Below are 20385 nucleotides of genomic sequence, written 5' to 3'. Positions count from 1 at the left end.
TCACAAGGAGAAAATCTGTCTTTTTCCCTTTTCTTTCTTTACCTTTTACTATACCTGAGAAAAGGGATGTTAGCTGACCTGCTGTGATTATTCTGTAACACAGGTAAATCCAACCATTACACCGTATGCCTTAAACTTTAACACTGATGCATGCCACTTATTTCTCAATAAATCGGAGGGAAAGAAATTAAAAACAAAAAACGAACTCTCAAATAATCAAGAGTAGACTCACTACACTCTCCGGCTTGACTTTGAAAATTGAAATCAGACCCTGATGCTCTTGATTTGAACTTACTTTTAAGCTTAGAAAAATAAAAACAATGTACCCAAATAGTGATTTCTGAATACCCTTTCCTAATAACAGGACAAGAATGCTTAAAGAAGTGACAGACTCCAGTATGGGGCAGAAAATATATAAGATGAGCATGGAATATACTGTCATTGCAAAAAAGCAAGGATGCTCTTATCAAAAGCATTCAGGAGCCAATCTAGACAGGTGTCACTACTACAAATATGGCAATTTGAGCACGAGTAAGAATAATAATGCAATAGATTGAAACAATAACTATGTCAATGTTTTTAAGTTCTTAATGACACATTTTTTAAAAGGGGGAGAAAAGAGGAAAGAGAAACCAGGAGGACATTAGCCTAGAAAACCAACTCATTATTCTGAAAACTGGTAAAGAAAGAAATGGAATTAAGCATTTGGTCTGTCTTTCCTGTGCAAAAGGTACCACAGGGTGACAAATAAGATGACTGGGAAAAATTTCTCTTTATAGAAATATTCTTGCTTATAAGTCAAAGAATATCAACATGTTGCAAATATAAAAACAAATAATGCATCCAGGAAGTAATCACCAAATACTGCTAATATTGCAAAATGAGAAACAACCAGACTTTCCTCATCGCCTGATGGAAGCACACGACACCACCTAGAGATGCTACTGTTGAAAAATCAAAACCAGAATCAAATCAAGACTGTATCTAATACAGGGGACACAGAAACACAGTTGACACCACAGGGATGGATCCAGCGAAGTTCAGACAGAGAAAAACCACAGGAAAAACAATCCAATTTCAATGAATAAATCATATTGTATGTGTGTGTTTCAAATGCAATGTGTAAATTTTCTTTGGATCCTAATGTAAACAAGCCTAATACGAAACCACGTTTATAAATCAGTGATTTTAATGATATTACATAGCATGGGGGCGCCTGGGTGGCACAGCGGTTAAGCATCTGCCTTTGGCTCGGGGCGTGATCCCGGCGTTGTGGGATCGAGCCCCACGTCAGGCTCCTCCGCTATGAGCCTGCTTCTTCCTCTCCCACTCCCCCTGCTTGTGTTCCCTCTCTCGCTGGCTGTCTCTATCTCTGTCGAATAAATAAATAAAATCTTTAAAAATATATATATATTACATAGCATTCAGAAAATACTGTCTTTTCTGAAACAGCATGGGATTATATTAAAAGTTTTTATCTTTTAGAAATATATACTGAAGCATTTTCAGAAGAAATTATATAACATATGGAATTTACTTCGAAACAATCCCATCTGGTGTAGTAAACATGAAGCAAGACTGGTCATAAATCGGTAATTGTTAGACTTGAGGCGTGGGCATGGCCTTTCATTACACTGCTCTCTTCAGTCTTGTATATGCTTCAAGTTTTCTGTAATAAAAAACTTAAAAGGTAAATGATCTTGCAAAATAGAAAATTATAAAGATAAGTGAGAAATATGCAATGTAACCATATTGAATAATAGTCTTTTTTCCCCATTAGGGTTAAATTAAAAAAAAAAAAAAAAGGAAAGCTGTCTAAAGTTGCATAGTCATCATGATTTCTATAATATTTACTGTGCTACAGTTGAATGAATCTTTTTAGAACAGACTGTGCTGACTTTATAGAACATTCATTCAGAAGTGGCTCAGTTTCACTGAAAAGATTCCTGATTCAAGCCTCCTAAGTGCTGTTTTTCAAAAATTAAATGACTTTAAAGATGCGACAAGAAATTACTTCAATTAATTTAACAACATGATTAGTGGGTCTCGATGTGGCCTAAACCCCATTGAAATTAGATGTGTCTTGACTATGAAAAGGCAAGTAACAAATACTACTATAATCTGATTTCTTACATTTTTCAGAAAGATGAAGCACATTTGCTCATAATCAAGTTACGGAGACAAAGCAATTGTACTTTATCCACATATACTTAGTAGATCTTTTCAAGGAACATTGGAGTGATACACAGTAAGTAATGGTGCAGAAGTGTGAAAAATATTCTTCTATTATTTTGATGTTTTTAAACTGTATTACTAGAAGATACTCAAAAGGACAGTATCTAGCAATAAGATTAGTAGATGAGTAAACAAAATTTCCAAATGTGAGCAGCATAAAAATTGGAAGCTTGCAATCCGTAGGAATTAAAATTATAGAAGGCAGTCAGATGTAGATAGAGAGACTTCACTATTTATTAGCTTCATCTGATTAATAACTCCCTTAAAAATCTTTCTCTGTGTGTGTCACGTGTGTGGGATACACTTGTTTCAGGGACAGAGTTTATGAAAGTAAATCAAGCAGGAAAAACCAGGTTAACAAAAATCTAGGAAATACAACATTGCATTTATTTAAAAAATATTCTATTAATCATACAGAAAAAACTGATTAGTTTTATAAACAATATCTTCATCTCATATAGTATTCTTTAATACTGCTATTTTATTCTTTAATATAAATAGTTGAAATTTTAAAAAGCCTACATCAAAACTCAGGTTTCAGTCAATAAAAAGGGGTAATACTTGCGAATACAAAAATATCTAAAGGCAAAGAATCACTGCAACACACACACACACACACACACACACACACACCCCTTTTCCAGACGCTTCGGTACACCACTGTGATGGCAGCTCTGACTCCTGCATATGAAAACAGAGGACACACATCAACATTCTGCATAACCAACGATGGCGAAGCACCATTTACTGTAGATGAGTGAAGCGGAATCAAGGTCTACAATAGCCAAGTTTTGGAGAATACAGTTGGGCCCTCGTAGTTACTTAATGAGTTCAGGTCAAAACTGTTGTTTTATTTTTTTTTCTCTAAGTATATACTCTGTCTTTAAAGTTGGTAAGGGAAAGTAACCACAACTATAAAATTATCTATAGCTAAATCAAACTTCTCTCCTGAAGCAATCAAGCCTTGTACTAAGATCTTAACAAAAATGCAGATATTTAGTATGTCTTCATGATAAAGGAAGCGAATAACAATGGATGACGTAACTAAAAGCGGACAGCAATCATTTTAGTTGTGCTTTCAGTAGGTATTTTTTCTAATTCAGGGTCTCCATTCTCTGCACTAACAGAGGATTGCACTGGCCACACATCACGCATATCCAAGTGAGGATATAGATGTAGAAGGTTATTTGTGATGTTTCCATATCAACTTACAAACTTGGAGGATGTACAAAATTAGAATATATATAAGATTATATTCAATAGAAAATTAAACACCTCTTCAGTGTAAAAAACATTTCTGTTAAACTGTAAATAAAATTAAAAGATCAAGTACACATTTGAACTTGGATCTATAGAAATTTTATACTCAAAAATATGAAGTCTTTCATCACATTGGATTATTTAGAAATTGAACTGAATAGACTGTCTACCCCTCTAAACCAACTGTGACCACGTCCATGCTTTACACCCTTCCTCTTGATACCACTGCCATGCTCGTGGGGCTGAGAGAAAAGGGGCGTATACTTCTTGAATGCGAAGCATTGAGCCAGTTTCTGCATAGTGATGATGAAGACGGGATTCTCTGCGTTATAACAACTTATAAGCTAGAGAGGTACTTAGTGGCCACAAAATAAGCAGACTATAAGGAAATACAAAGAGACAAAAGGGTGCTAGGTTTAAGAAAACTTTTAATTCTTTAAACAATTGGTAAATGCCTAAGAATCCACTTCTTTACAATCAAAAGAGGAAAACAAGGTGAAGTAATACCAAAAAAAGAAAAAAAAGGCCTTTAGGTAAATGTACTCATGAAGAATCATTAGAACTAGACTTCAGTCACTTTAAAGCCTCTACTCAAAACAGAATTATTAGCAACTTGTAAAACAGCTCAAGAAGGGAACCTGATATGGAAGTTACACAATGAGAACTACACCTAATATTTGTAAGTACCATCAATGTCTGCAATAATCCTCAAAGTCTTCAGATCCTTTCTGGAAAGGTCTAGAATGTAACTAAAATAAGCATCTACATGGTGTAGATGCCTAGGTGGATCGGTCAGTTAGGTGTCTGACTCTTGGTTTCGGCTCAGGTCATGATGTCGAGGTTGTGGTATCGAGCCCCGTGTAGGGCTCCACACTCAGTGCAGAGTCCGCTTCAGATCCTTTATCCCTCCTGCTCCACCCCTCCCCACTCACGTTCTGTTTCTCTCTCTCTCTTTCTCTCTCCCTCTCTCACTCAAATAAAGAAAAACTTTAAAAATAAATAAATAAATAAATAAATAAATAAATAAATAAATAAAAAGCACCTATAAAACCTTTAAGGCTTAAAAACAAAATAAAACATAAGGAAGGGAAGAGGGAAGCTTGAGCACATAAGGGGCAGTACAGGAAAGACAATGACATTGCCTACTGTTTTCAGTATTCACAAATTGTACATAATCTTTCTAATCAAAATTTCAGACTTATAGCTTGTTAATTATTATGAAAAGTTCTTTTAATTATGCAAAAAAGAGATAAATATTAAGCAAATGTGTTACTATAGATTATTTTTATCAAGCAAACAGAATTACATAACAATGGATAGAGTTATATTTTTATAAACATTGCACCATTTGGCTTAACTAAATAAAAAAATGGTCTCAAAGAAATATTTCTAATGAGGGGGTTTGCCCCACTATTCATTATTTTCCTTCCCTATGTACTTAAATCAAAATGACCATCCCATGAATGTTTTTAGGCCAGATGCTCATTGTCATACCCAGAGTAACCTGATCAGGACAGATAATGTCCTTCATACTGAAACCAATGGCAGTCATATTTTTTCACTCTACTCTCCAATATTAAAATATATGCATATTGTGGTAGGCAGCATAATGGCCTCCAAAGATGTCCACATCCTAATCTCTAGAACCTGCCATGTTACCTTACATGGCAAAAGGGCCTTTGTCTGTGATGAAGGTAAAGGCTCTGACTTGAAAAGATTATCCTGCATTATCCAAGTGGGCCTAATATAATCACGAGTCCTTAAAAATGGAAGAGAAGGGCAGAAGGACACAGGCAGATCTGACTGTGGAAGAACAAGGGTCAAAGAGACGCAAGGTTGTTGGTGCCGGCATAAGGGCTGCCACAAAAGCCAAGGAAAGCAGGTGGCCTCCAGATGCTGGAAAAGGCAAGAAAATGGATTTTCCTCTAGAGCCTCCAGGGGAAGCACAGCCCCGACAAGCCCTGAGTTTTAGTTCAGTGAGATCCCCACGGCCCTCTGATGTACAGCGCTGTAATAAATTTGTGCTGTTTTAAGCCACTAAGTTTGTGGGAATTTGTTATAGCAGAAATAGAAAACTAATCTATATATGTGTAACAGTCACATACATACACACCTTGCTCTTCAAACATGGGGGCAGATAAATTATACATTAACTCCATTTAAGCTGATGTCCCACTTTCAAAGAGAAGAGGTGGCAAATTTTAGATGAGGAAGAGAAATGAAGATGGTGGACTGGTAACTTTTCTGGCTGAAGCAGAGACACAGATGCAGACCCGTACGTACCCCTGCCCACTGGCCTCTCCCTGACCCCCTCGGAGTGGATACAGGATCTCCCAAGCCTTCACCATGCATCCCAGACCCGTTCTCAGAATTCAGTACAGTTTTCTCTCAGGACTTTTGATTCATCAGTGACCCTGTTTATACCTCCCACTCCCAACCCCCTTACTCTGGTTACAAAAGAAATGGCTATTATCAAATATCAGTGTGTACTCATATATTCTTAGGCAAGCTGATCAGCAGCTGGTTTTTGTTGTACTAAGTCATAAATCTTTATGCTGTAACATCTCTGCTAAGCAACGGAATACTCTTTACCAACTCATTAACAAAATCCTCTATTTAAAATAAATAATTCTCGAGCTGCTTTAAAAAACAAATTAACTAATGGATCAGCCATGGCACAAACTACATTTTAATTAAATTGAGGATAGGTTGAGTAAACCTAACAGTACTCTTTTGAAATGCCTTTTCCCATATTATGGTTGGTCTGAGGCTTCCTAGACTAATCCCATTGTAATTTTCCATCTGTAAACATGGGATCATCTTCATGAAACGATTTGTTTTCCTGAAGTTACTCTTATACTTCCATACATAAGCTCACCAAATATTATCAGCTGTGTATATGTATACACATATTCATACAAACATATGTATATATGTTACATTTCTAATTATTATCAGGGTACCATTCTGCAACATGAAAATGCTGCTGTATGATTTGGTAGAAACGCAATGGCCGCATTTCTCCATCACTCTGTAAGAAAGAGCTGAAAATGGTGGCGGCTTAATCCCTAGGACTGACAGAAAACGTAGGGCGCAGAAAACATTCTACAACCTTGAGAAAGGATACAAATAGAAAGGCAATCCGTACTGGGAACGCACAGTATGACAGTATTTAAGGAGAAGCACGGTCAGTGCTTTGGATTGGTGAGACCAAGAAAGAGAAAAAGTAGAGGAGGTAATGAAAGCGTAATTTCCTTTTTGGAGTTACGAAGATTCTAGACTTAAGTGCTGTCAATCGCCAATATGAGGGAAATATTTAAAGGAAGCATCAAACATAAGACATGGAAAGAGCTGAAGAAAACAAAGATCTCTGTGAGAAGGCACTCTCAGTCCTTCCTCAGACGCGCTCCTCGAGCAGGAATACCCTTACGCGCACTTTCACATCTTGAGCCATACGATGGGCACCCTCTGTAGCAACCAGATTCTTTATAAAGGAGAAACGCTACTTGCTGAGATGCAGGGAATGAACTGATCAGTGAAAATTAATATAGAATTTATGAGTCAATATAAATGAATGTAGTCAATACAAAATAACATCATGAATTCACATACTGATACAGACCTCAGTTTTTTCTTTCCAGGGTGGCCCTCACAAAGACTACGACCTGTGCGTTCCAAGAAAAAAAAATCAGAAAGGGTTAAAATATCACAGGTGCATGTACCAAGCGCCTTGTGCCTTTTGTGTAGCTTCCTCTCAGTCCTTCCCTGCTTGGGACTGACACCACGATTCGGAGCTAGGAAGCCCGTCTCCAGCTGGTACAGGAACAAACACAACTGGGAATGCAAAGCCACTTCTGACACTAAAAGCAATGAAAAACTAAATAAGCAAACACAGTCTCAAGAAGGAAACAAGAGATCTATATCAAGTGAAGCAAGAAGAGAAGAAAAGATTTCATCTGCCGGGCTTTCATGCCGACAAAGTAATCCACAACACGGGTCTCTCTGTGGCATGCGCTAACAGAAAAGAGGACCTACATACCTGGGTAAAATGGGAAAATGAAAGAGGACTCTTGTTTACAATCTAATCTTGTCTACTAAAACATTTTCATACAATTATACTCTCTATGCATTACACGTCTTACTGCTATTTGGACATGGGTTTTGATTTAAACTGTACTTTCTTAATATATCCATAGCTACATTGCCTTTACAAATTTTCAAGTATCACTATTTCTGCATTTGATAAACAGACAATATAACTGGAGAAATAAGGTAGATTCCCACACAAAAGCAAGAGTACAAGGCAAGACCTCAGGGTCAAGTAAAATATAATAGCCAAGGGCAAAATAAGGGAGGAAGGAAGAAGTGTTCAGGCAGTGGAGAAAACTTTTCGGGGAAAAACAAATCTGTAAGAAGTGTGCTTCTCTTAATTTCACCAGGTTTTGACGGATACAGAGAGCTTCATGCAAGAGGGGTCCAGTTCCACATGGTTCGGGTCTAATTTCAAAGGCAACTTCTGGTAGAGCCTGTAACTCACCCCTCCCAAAGTGCCACGTGCCAGAGGTGTGGCGATCCTGCCGAGACAGCACTGTGAACCCCCTACAGCCAAGCTTCTTCAGATGAAAACACTGTCCAAGGATCACCTGCTAACGACTGGCTAAAAGGCCACGTGATTACATGGGGCAGAGAACTTCTAAAAAGTAATACTCCTCTGACTAATGGACTAACAGTCACTATCATTAAGTATAAAATATTACATTCCATATGCGTAGGGATTTGTTAAAAATTAAGTGCCTCACACAGATGTAAAGAATGTAAGGAGGAAATGTCTACTCTGCTTAAAGATACCTCAGAAATCCTGATGCCACAAAGGAAGTGCAAGGCTGCTTTGACTTCAAGTCAGGTGTTGGAAATGCCACAAAGAAACCACCAAAGGGATCTTGGGGTAGAGTAAGGATTCATACATTTTCAGCAGTAACTCGGCTTGTCTTGCTGATGAAGCCCCGAGCCATCGCTATGCCGTAAGCACAGACCACATTCGTTTACTGGAGACTAAGGTTTCCAATGGTAAAAATAGGGGAGGTGGACCTCAAAGTTCAGGGACTGCTACAATTCTACAAAGACATGAGTATCTTTTTCAAATGCCCCTTACACAATGTAATATATTGATAGCCTCCATGGAGAGAAGCCATGCACATGTCTAAATGTTCACGCGCTCAATGGAAGGAAAGGATTCTTTGGTAAAGTAAGCAGACAGAAGTGACACAGACCACTGAAAAGACTACAGAGTTACTCTGGAATGTTCCAACGTAAAGACCACAAATGAAATGTTTCAGCCCAATGAAGCAAGTGATCACTTATATTTTATTAGTGTATTTTAAAACCTAATATTACTTGTGTTCTGATGTGTGGAAAATATATTTTGTTCATTTTTTTATGGATGTAACATTTCACAAGTTTAAAATAATTTTACAACCAAAATCACCATATGCTGATCACTGGTTATTTCATTGGAAAACTGAAGGATAAAAGAGGCATCATTGTGATATCAAATATCGATGAAAAAAAGATTTTATTTATGGTATTTAAATGTAGTCCTCTGGAACAAACAAGTTGGTTCGCAGACAGCGTGCCTGCTGCTGGTCTGCTGTCGCCTGACAGCCCGTCTTATCTGCCAAATTGCTCATTAGGTTTGGCAATTTTCACCTGCGCCTCCAGTTTATATTTCAGCAGGGAATAAACATCAGTCTGCTTTTCCCATCTTCTGCAGTGAGCTCCCAACACCCCCTCACAGTAGCTCAGTCCCCACCCATCTGCAATCCTCCAAACACACTCACCTTGTGTACATTGCATTATTTTTAAAATGTCAATTTGGCTTCCAGCTTTGGAAACTAGCTTAGCTTAAATAAAGCAAAAGTACAAGAGACAATATGCAAAATAAGCCCCATATTACAATACCGAGTGGGCTAACAAATAATTCGTTTATTTTTTAATACAAAAAAAAAAGAACGCACAATCTGAATTTAATTTAAAAAATGCTTATTTCAGGGAATACTTCTGAGTGTGGCACAGGTGACAAGAGAGCAGCAAAGACGATCCCTCTTCCAATTGGTTCTGACCCATCCAACCTTTATTATAGGTCTGAAAGGAGAATACTCCAATTTATAAATAAACAATAGAGGTAACGTGGCAACCAGAACAAAGAGGGAGCTGAGAGCACTACTCGGCTCTCTGCCTATGCCTGCTTCCACTGATCCCTTCCAATGAGCACTCTGACACTCAGAGGCAGATCAATACACAAAAAATACAAAAGAGATACTTTGTGGGCAAAAAGCAACAAAGATATAAAACAAAATGTCTGAAACCCCATAAAACAACTTCTGATGGAATACTGTTTTTCATTTTGCAGAAGTAAAATATTCACCACCAACCCTGCAATTAGCTAGAAAATTACAATAATTACAGCAATTTTGTATCCCATCTCCAATCCAATTAATAGATATATGACCTTGTCAACATGTAATAATCAGATTGCATCTACAACAAAACTGGATGAGTTTTATATGCTGAATAGAACTTGCACAGTAAGAAGGTAATTATTTGAAATACTGAGAATACCATTTGTATGCCATGCTCCACTTCACAAGTTAAAAGGAAATACAATAGGAATATTATTTCTATTTTTCAATATATATTTAAATCAAATCCGGAAAATAGTATTCTAGTACCAGTTAATGTTAAGAGAATAGATCTCTAAACCAAAGATCTTGGATCTCTTAGCAAGGCAAAATCAATCTGTATATGCTTGGGTAAGAAAAAAAATTAAGAGATCAAGACAGGGGAGTGGGTGCTAATTTTAGGACACAATCCTTCTGTTACAATTATTACTATCTCTTTTAGTTCTAAAAGTTAGGGAGCTAGTAAAAACTTACCAATTAAACAAATGGCATTACAATAAAATGTTGCCAGCAATGGATAAAAACTAACTGTAAAATTAAAATAGCTTAAAAATGTTAAGAATGTTAAAAGACTTAAATAAAACATAGTAAACACACACACACAATCTAATAAATCAGATACTTTCTCAACATTCCTACACCAATACTATTTCCAGAAATTTTTACAATTAGTAGGGCATGTGCCAGTTCCAAAGGAATCTTGAATCTTCAGTCTGGATCATCCAGAAGAAATATTAAAAAATTAGATTTCTGGGGTGAATAAGAATCCTGCCACCATTCTAAGATCAGGCTACCCTGGAATGTCTGACTCTACAAAACGTCTTTGAGAATTAAAAAAACAAAGAAAAAAATCACAGAGTGAAAAAAATCACTAGACTTGAACTCAAGGATTTATCTGCATAGGAAATGTGTGCCCCTGAGCACACGAGGTCTCTCGAAGCCTGGAACTGTGAACACTGAAAAGAGAGACAGTTAAACATGTATCACAGAATTATGAGGTTAAGAGAAAACAGTTCCAGTCTAATTCTGTATTGAAGAGAGGTAGTGTGTCCTATTCACGAACGTATGTCCTATCAGAGCGCCTGCCTGGCTTAGACAATGGAGCATGTGGCTCCTGATTTCAGGTTTGTGAGTTCAAGCCCCACAATGGATATAGAGATTACTTAAAAATAAAATCTTTTAAAACTAAAAAAAAAAAAGAAAAAGAAAAAGAAAAAAGAATATGTGTCCTGATTACTTGGGTTCCGTAACTTCTCAACCCTTTAAAACGTCCATAAAGTCTGCACTCAAGAGACATCCTTTCTCATCATCACCGTTCTACAATCTTATTATCTGTGCTTATCCTGGGCCCGGCACTGTATTAGGACTTCAAAGGCCTCATTTACTACTCACAGCAATCCTGAGGCAGGCACTTAGAGACTGAGGAACTGAGGCTGAGGGAGATTACTCATCTTGCCCAAATGTTAGAAATGAACAGTGACTGAGAGGATGCAGAGACTGCCCAAGGGATGCCAGTACACCAAAATTTTGGGGATTTGAGGTCTAAATCTTCACACAAGATTCGCATCTTTCCCTGAAATGGCTCCATTGTCCTTCAAATAAAGGGGTCAAGGTGAAATGCTGGCTCTTCCTACCCATTTCTCCCTTATCAATAGCCCTAAGGGCTGATATGTATCCAGGAAGCAGAGGAGGCCCAATGCCTGGGACCCACAGGGCTTTTAGAGGCCTGAATGTTTTAATTTCTTCTTTTTAAATATTTTATTTCTTTATTTAGAGAGAAAGAGTGAGCAGGGGGAGGGAGAGGAGCAGAGGAAGAGAGAATTTCAAGCAGACTCCTCACTGAGTGTGGAGCCTGATGCGGGGCTCAAGCTCATGACCCTGAGATCGTAACCTGAGCTGAAACCAAGTGTTGCATGCTTAACCAACAGAACCACCCAGGTGCCCTTTAATTTCTTTTAAAATCAGAAGGAAAACAAAATGAACACTGAGAGATAAAAGAAATTTTTTTTCCTCACATATATGAAAATGACACTTTTAGGGCCCATGAAAACTATGAAATTTTGCATGACAGAAAAAATAAAATATTGAAATATTTAAAGTTATATGAAATATAATTTTTATTATTAATATTATTATAGTGGGAGGGGTTCGTGAAGGCAAAAGTGCCTAGAGTCTAGGAAAGTCCTACCGATATTCTGAACAGCTTTTCTACCTCACAGGATGGGGAAAACACACACACACACACACACACACACACACACACACACACACACTTTAAAAATTTATAAAGTAAAAAATAAGCATCAACTATCCTGAATCTTACAATTGATGATATATACCACTGCACATAAAAACTTCCAGGATGGGACACCTGGGTGGCTCAGCTGGTTAAGCATCTGACTCTTGGTTTGGCTCAGGTCACGATCACAGGGTCATGAGATCGAGCCCTGTGTGGGGTTCCACACTTAGCGTGGAGTCTGCTTGAGATTCTGAATGAATAAACAAACAAACAAACAACTCAAAAAGGAGAAAATAAAACAAAACACAAAAAACAAAAACAAAACCTCCAGAATGCCAAACAAAGGGACATTTTGAAATAACGGCCTCGATGTTGAGAAAGTACATGACTCCAGGTAACAAATCCTTTGCCACTCAACTAGTTTCTGATTCATTCCTTTCAACAAAATGAAAGGAAGACATAAGCTGGTTGTCTTTCCACCAATAAAAATAAGCTGATGAAGGATCACTAATTGATGTTTGGTGCTTAACTTGGAGGGAGGTCGAAGAGCTGGTAACAGCACTGTAACAAACTCCATCTACACCCTTCTAATCACTTCTGTGAACAAGATTTCCCAAATAACAATTTCTTATTCTAGAAAAAATTAGTATTTTTCAACAATTAGAGCGTACTAGCTGGGGAGAAAGCCCCATTTAAAGAGATACATTTATAATAAAAATAATTTCTGGAGCACCTGGATGGCTCAGTCAGTTAAGCATCTGACTCTTGATTTCAGCTCAGGTCATGATCTCAGGGTTGTGAAATTGAGACCCAGGTCAGGCTCCATGCTGGGAGTGAAGCCTGCTTAAGATTCTCTCTCTCTCTCTCCCTCTCCTTCTGCCCCTCCCCCATCCCACTCATGCAAACACTCTCTCTCAAAAAAATAATAAAAATGGACAATGGCCAGACTATACATAAAAATGAAAATCTAACTCATAATCTGCAGAAACCAACCTAATAAGCCAGTCTGCTACCTAGAGTAACCAGTCCAGGTAACTAGACCACTATGTGCAGCAACCAGTTCAGGAAGCCAAGTTATAACCCCTATAACAGTCAGCCCCAAATAGACAGGATCTGATTAATAATTGACAGCTTCCGGGGCACCTGGGTGGCTCAGTCGTTAAGCGTCTGCCTTCGGCTCAGGGCGTGATCCCGGCGTTCTGGGATCGAGCTCCACATCAGGCTCCTCCGCTATGAGCCTGCTTCTACCTCTCCCACTCCCCCTGCTTGTGTTCCCTCTCTTGCTGGCTGTCTCTCTGTCAAATAAATAAATAAAATCTAAAAATTAAAAAATTTAAAAAAAAAATAATTGACAGCTTCCTTAACTTTTGACTCTGCTTTCAACTTAGGAACAACCAGAGAAAGTCAAATACGCACCTGTAACCACTTACAAAGGATACTGCACCGCTAGACAGCCCAACTGCAGCTCCTCTATGCCAACAGCTACCAGTCAGGGCACATCTAAAGCCTCCCCTTTGTTTTACTACACAGCTTTCCTACGTCCCTGCCCGCCAGATACAAGTGATGGTGGCTGAGTCCCTTGCTACAGCAAGCTCTGAATAAATGGCTTATTCTCATTCGGATGTTCTCATTTATTTCTACATTAATGGGCAAAAACTTTTTATATTGCATATTGATGCTACTTTGATCAACTATGTACTAAGAATGATCATCAATATATTTGCATTTTATAAAAAATTTAAGAGTTAACATTTGGATGTATTTTCTTTGTTTCAGAGAAACATGAAAAGATGACCAATGAAAGATATTCAAGCCTAAAAATATATTAGGTTAAAACTGAATTATATTAAATGAAACAAAGTTCAAGGAAAACAGGAATTAAGTAAACTCTGAAAGTGTTAAAGAAGTGCCTCATGTACGTGTTTCCTTTAAAAGCACATCACGCACACAAACACACATACCTTTATTTAGAGTAATTTTAAACACATACAGAAGTAGAAGAGTCTGCTGAACCCCCACACAGCCACTCAGCTACCCACTGCCCACTCTCCTGGCCTGTTTATTTTATTTTATTTTTTTTTTGACACAGAGAGACAGCCAGCGAGAGAGGGAACACAAGCAGGGGGAGTGGGAGAGGAAGAAGCAGGCTCCCAGCGGAGGAGCCTAATGTGGGGCTCGATCCCATAACGCCGGGATCACGCCCTGACCCGAAGGCAGACGCTTAACGACTGCGCTACCCAGGCGCCCCTGGCCTGTTTATTTTTAAGCAAATTCTAGATAGATCATTTCCAACCATACCTACTTCATAATATACTACAAAAAGATAAAGACTTTATAGAAAATCATTCCAATAACATAGCACACCTAAAAAGAATTAAATTGCTTAAAACCAAATACTCAGTGTTCAACTCACCAATCAGCATATGACTGCTACTCTTGTTGTTGTTTCATTTAAATCAGAATGTATACAAGATTCACAGATTATGATTGGATGTTACGCTCTTAAGTCTCTATTAATCTGTGTTCCCATTCCCCCACTTTCCCCTACCTTGCACCTGCCCTATCAAAGAACCTGGATCACTTGCCTTGTATGGTTTCCCACCACTTGGACTTGACTGACTGCATGTCTATGGTGTTAATATGCTTCCCAATATTCAGGATTTCCTATCAATTGACAGTTGGATCTAGATGCTTGATTGGATTTAGGCTTGATTTCTTTCGCCAAGACTACCTCATAGTGTTATAGTCTTCCATCAGGAGGCTCACGATACCTAGCTGACTCTCCATTTATTATTATCTTTTTATATTAGCGGTGATTGACGATAAATGCATAGATCCACTGTCATCAGGAAGGACCAAAAGAGAAGTAATATTCTTATTCTATCATTACTTCTTCATTTATTAGCTAGGATACTGCTATAAAAGGAAACCTCCCCTTCACCTACTATTTAGTTACCCAGTAATACCATTCATCCAGGAAATACAGGAAAGATACCTAATGCTTTCATTCTTTTACCAGTTTTCCAAATAATAAGCTGGTTCACTAGCATCCCTTACCTTGCTCGCTTCCTTATTTATTATCATTATGAACTCATGAATACATGGCTATTACTAACCTTCCTGATCTCTCATCATTCCTCCTGGGCCAATAGGAGCTCCAACATGGCACAACTCCAGTCATCTTTCATAGCCTTCCTTATTTTCTTAGATGGAGGGATGACCCAGAATCATCCCATACATTTCCTCCCTGTATCAGAATTCAGCCATTTCTCCAAAAACCTCTCTGATCCCTTTTAATGGAAAATGCTATTTCCAAAACACAGTCTGGATATCAGGAATGCTCAGTTACTGGGTTTGAGTGTTAATTCAAGACATATTCACTGAACACATACAGGATTTTCCCTTCCTCCCTCCTTCCTTTGTGTGTGTGTGTGTGTGTGTGTGTGTGTGTGTGTGTGTGTGAAATAAAATATACCACAGATTCACTGTATGTTCTACTCAAATTGAGGACCATGGAATTTTTATCTGTTCTCCTCTAACTTAAGTCTGTAGCCCTTTTCTTCTATATTCTGAATCTTGGATCTTCGATGGCACAGGGAATAACAGAACTAGAATATTATTATAATTCTTCATTTGTTCCATTTCATAATACCCAACAATCTAAGACTAACACGACCAATATTACCAGCAACAAACTGTTTCAGGGTTCTTGTTTGTTTGGCAGTTCTTTCTTTTTCCCCCCATCTTCCTTTGGTGGTACAAATTACTAAGTTTTACAGTCACCCAAAATAGTTACTCTTGGATAAGGGAGCAACCAAGTGGATATGTAATCTATGTGTAGTTCTATTATATGATTTTTTTATCTTAAGAAATACTATGTAACAATTAATATTATAAAGAATTTTATTTTTAAAATTAAAAATTGATTTTAATTACATAAAATATAATATGGTTTGAATGCCAAACATAAAAAATAAGAGGCTGTAAGTCTCGCTTCTACTCCACTTCATCCATCTGATTCTCTCTGTTCCCAGTAGGCACCCACTCTTTATGGTTATCCTTCTGTATTTTATCTCTTCAACATAAGAAGCTTTTATGTGAATAGTCTTTTGCTATGTGGTCTATTTTATTCATTTTCTCATTTTTTAAAGCACATTTTCTGGAATTTAGGAAAAGTATTTTTATTCTAATAATTGCATTTACACTAATACGTTTGTGTAATACTGCCCATAATTCCCTCTTTTTTGTTATTATGGTCTCTTGACTACCTTCTATGAGCAATATCCTTATTCGCTGGTCACTGTGCTTCGTCCTTCAGTTTAAGGGTATTATTCAGAACGTTGTTCAATATACTGGGCTCAAGAAAATTTTTCTCAAGTGTCAGTTTTAGCTTCTCTTAGATAACTGCTATTTTTGACCATAGAGACAATGATTCATTAATTTGGGGTTTCTCTACCTCAGCACCACTGACGTTTGGGCTGCAGAGCCGAAGTGGCCGATGGTCCTATGCCTCGCAGGATGTTTGGGAACCTCCTTGGCCTTAATCGGACACTCATAGCATCCTCCAACTTTACCAGCTGAGACAACCAAAAAATATCTCAATATTGTCAATTGTCCCTTGTGGGAAAATATCACTCATACCTGAGAACCACTTATTTAACTAAATCAATGTTCTTACTTTATATGTACTACAAGGACAAATTAGTGGCAACTTCTAAAAAAGCATAAAAAGATCTTAAGATGAGAATTCTGTGTATTAAATTCACCTAGGCTTTATTTAATTCTCAAACTTAATATCCACTGTTTCATCGACCAAAAAAATGGCATACTTTTCTTAGCTTCCAATCGATTCTTCATGCAAAGAAGGAGAGGAGTGAATTCAATCATAGCAAGACTTGGAAAACATAGCAGAGTTAGCACATTCTTTCTTCCAGGTAAGCATTAGGAGTTTATTTCTCTAAAATCTTTTATTCACTATGCTCCTAATTAGAGTTAACTATTCCTCAATTCAGCAAATTTCTTCATATTGCTGGCTTCTTTATTTTCCTATCTGTAAATCAGAAAGACCACTAAACATAAACTCCTTGTTGACAAGGACTAGGTCTCATCGGCTCAACTCTGTACTCATCACATATCACAATGCCTGGCCCAGCGCTGTCCAACTCTTGTAATACGTTTGAATCAGTGGTATTAAAACAGTATGAAAAATCATCTTAATAGATAGGGGACTCGTATGTAATGGGTAACTTTTACATAGTCGCCAAACCTTGTATTTAGTAGATGCTTACCATACACTTACCCACTGGCTGCCAGAGACAAAAATCTAAATAAACTTAGCATATAAAATTCAGAACTAGAAAGTAATATTTACATATTCTCCCATTAATGGCTATAAGACATTGCCAATGCTTCAAATATAAGTTCCTTCGCTCACTAAAAACAAGGGAACACAAAAATATTTTGTGTTAAAAACAGCACTGAAATGTTAACACACAGGACCAGCCAAATGTGGGGGGTGGCATTTAAGAAATGTTGTTGCGTCCAGAACAAAAGACAAAAATTGATGGAAAGCATGCCATTCAAATTCTTCTTAACATAAAGACGGCATTTACCTTTCCTCTAACACTTTTTTAAGGTGCAGCTAAATTAAAGGTGCATCCTACATAAAACATGAATTAAAAACTACAAAAAGCTCTGTATTTAATTATATACAGTAGGGTGTGATTATTCACATAAAGTTACTATTTTCCAAATATCAGGCACCTGAACACCTGTACTATTATTTACTTAAAATTTACTGTAAATCACATTTAGAAATAAGTCAATTAGAGAAAGACAATTATCATATGATTTCACTCGTATATGGAACGTAAGAAACAGGGCAGAGGATCATAGGGGAAGGGAGCGAAAAAAGAATGGGGAGTCATCAGAGACTAAGAAAAACTGTGAGAGATTCTTAACTATAGGAAACAAACTGAGGGTCGCTGGAGAGGAGGTGGGTGGGGGGATGGGGTCATTGGGTGATGAGCATTAAAGAGGGCACCTGATGTCATGAGCACTGGGTGTTATTCAAAACTGATAAATTATTGAACACTATATCAGAAACTAAAAAGAAAAGAAAAGAAATCACATTTAGGCAATCCACTTTTTATAAATAAGCTTATTCCAAGCAGATAATCATAAAAGCATGGGCTTAATGAGCTCATATGCAAGCAAAGAAAGTAAAGTAACTAACATTCCACTTACATATTACCCTGCATTACTATACATGGTACACACCTCAAATTTGGAAAAACGTTGCCCAAAGCATATCCAAGATAAGATTTTTAAAAGAGCATATCCACGTAATACGCAAATGCTATTTCCATAAAATTAGTTTAAAATGTTTGTATACGTGTACAAGCAAACCTAAATTTTATAAGAATAAACTATATTCTAAATATTATCTAACTATATTCTATATAGAATTTCATATATTATTATGTATTATTACCTATTATATATGAAGATCTACTGGTGACTATCAGTAAAATCACACAAGACTACCGGTAAAATTAGGGGCGCCTGGGTGGCTCAGTGGGTTAAGCATCTGCCTTCAGCTCAGGTCATGATACCAGAGTCCTGGGATCCAGCCCACATCATCGGACTCCTTGCTCAGCGGGGAGCCTGCTTCTCCCTCTCCCTCTGCCTGCCACTCCCCCTATTTGTCTCTCTCTCTTTCTCAGTCACAAAAATAAGTAAAATCTTAAAAAAAAAAAAGACTACCGGTAAAATCACACAACACTTGAAAAACTGCAATGTTTCTAAATAGATGTGAGTAAAAGATAAGTGATTTTTGACTTATCAATTTCTTGAAATAGACATTCTTATTCTTGAAAACTGCTCAATTATAAGATTAGGCCATTACAAACACTAAATTTATTTTTAGCGAAAGTTCTTCACTTTTCTGTGTAAACCTCCAGGAATGGCTGGCAGAACTCTTCAGGCAACTGTCCTAGAACTTGAGTAGTCTACGTCCCCGGATTCCTAATATAAATTCACTAAGCCCTGTATTTTCTTTCCTTGAGATAGTATTCTAATAGCAGCTCTTCCAGATCTCTGACGATAATTCTGGCCCTGACGTCTCTTCATCACCCTCTCTTCAGATCAAGTTCAAGTAACGGCTGTATCCAAGTTGCTTATCAATCAAAGATGCTACGTTTGGGTTTGGTGTGAAGGCCTTTAACTATTTCCTATTTGTTCTAGCATTCAGATGAAAAACACGAAAGAAAAATCCGGGAATATCACTATACCTGTTATCCTTCTTCACCTTTAGTGAGCAATTAAAAATCTACCAGTCTAAAGTCAAGTCAGTACGATATATTAAAATGTGAAGAATCTTGCCTACCTCTCCGGCAAAAGACATTTGCCCAGGTTCCAAACTTAATCAATCTTTGATAAAAAACAGATAATGAATTCCATTCACGGGAGCATGGCTGGATAACAAGAGTTGGCATCCCTGTAAATTAAGATGAAACATGCAGAGAAGAAAGAGCTCTCACTTACTTGCACGAAGGACTGAAGGTGTGACCTCAATTTCACTTGTTGCTTGATAAGGCTGAAAGGCTGAAACATTGCTGGTGCCAAGCTCACTACCAAATATCTCCGGACTCTGGGTGCCTGTGGAGCTGGCGCTGGTGCCGTCACCTCCATGATGGGGATCTTGCTCGTCGAACACTGCTACCAGCTGGAAAAGAAAGGTAAAGTTGCATTTACGAACAAGGGCATTTGAAACGGCTACCAAACAACTGATGAATCACTGAACTCTACCTCTGTAACTAATACACTGTATGTTAATTAGCTGAATTTAAATAAAATTAAATTAAAAAGAAAGTAAAATAAAATCGCTACCGAAGTTACACCACATTTGACATAAATCTACAGAGGAAAAATACTGACGTTTAAGCACCCAGGAATATCACGTTTTAGGAAGCAAAACTTCAAGCACACAGTCTTCCCCTGAGTTCGGATGCTTTAGTTTTGTATTTCTAAGTTGTGCGTTTCGTACCTGAAATTCTATTGATGAAAAATAATAAAATGGTTTTAATATCACAGAACAGTAAGGGAAATGGGGTAATTTAAACTGTTTGGTAAATGATATATTAAGTGGAAAAGAAAATGCATTTCTATATATAATGCATACATATGATCTGT

General features: G+C 37.4%; 1 protein-coding gene across 15 annotated transcripts in view; it reads right to left on the bottom strand.

Moving 5' to 3' along the window:
• Positions 1 to 20385, bottom strand: part of PARD3 (par-3 family cell polarity regulator) — a 636797-nt gene that overhangs the window by 363111 nt on the left and 253301 nt on the right. For all 15 annotated transcript variants that reach the window (XM_045786400.2, XM_045786404.2, XM_045786403.2 and 12 more), the window contains exon 3: positions 19738 to 19918. In XM_045786400.2, the coding sequence (XP_045642356.2) occupies positions 19738 to 19918 (181 nt within the window). The remainder of the gene's footprint in view (positions 1 to 19737; positions 19919 to 20385) is intronic.

The sequence above is a fragment of the Ursus americanus genome, chromosome 31 (assembly GCF_024610735.1).
Source record: "Ursus americanus isolate L20-20 chromosome 31, mUrsAme1.1.p, whole genome shotgun sequence".
Lineage (NCBI taxonomy): Eukaryota > Metazoa > Chordata > Mammalia > Carnivora > Ursidae > Ursus > Ursus americanus.
Note: the sequence above shows the minus strand (reverse complement) of the source record. Positions and strands in the feature narration are given on the sequence as shown.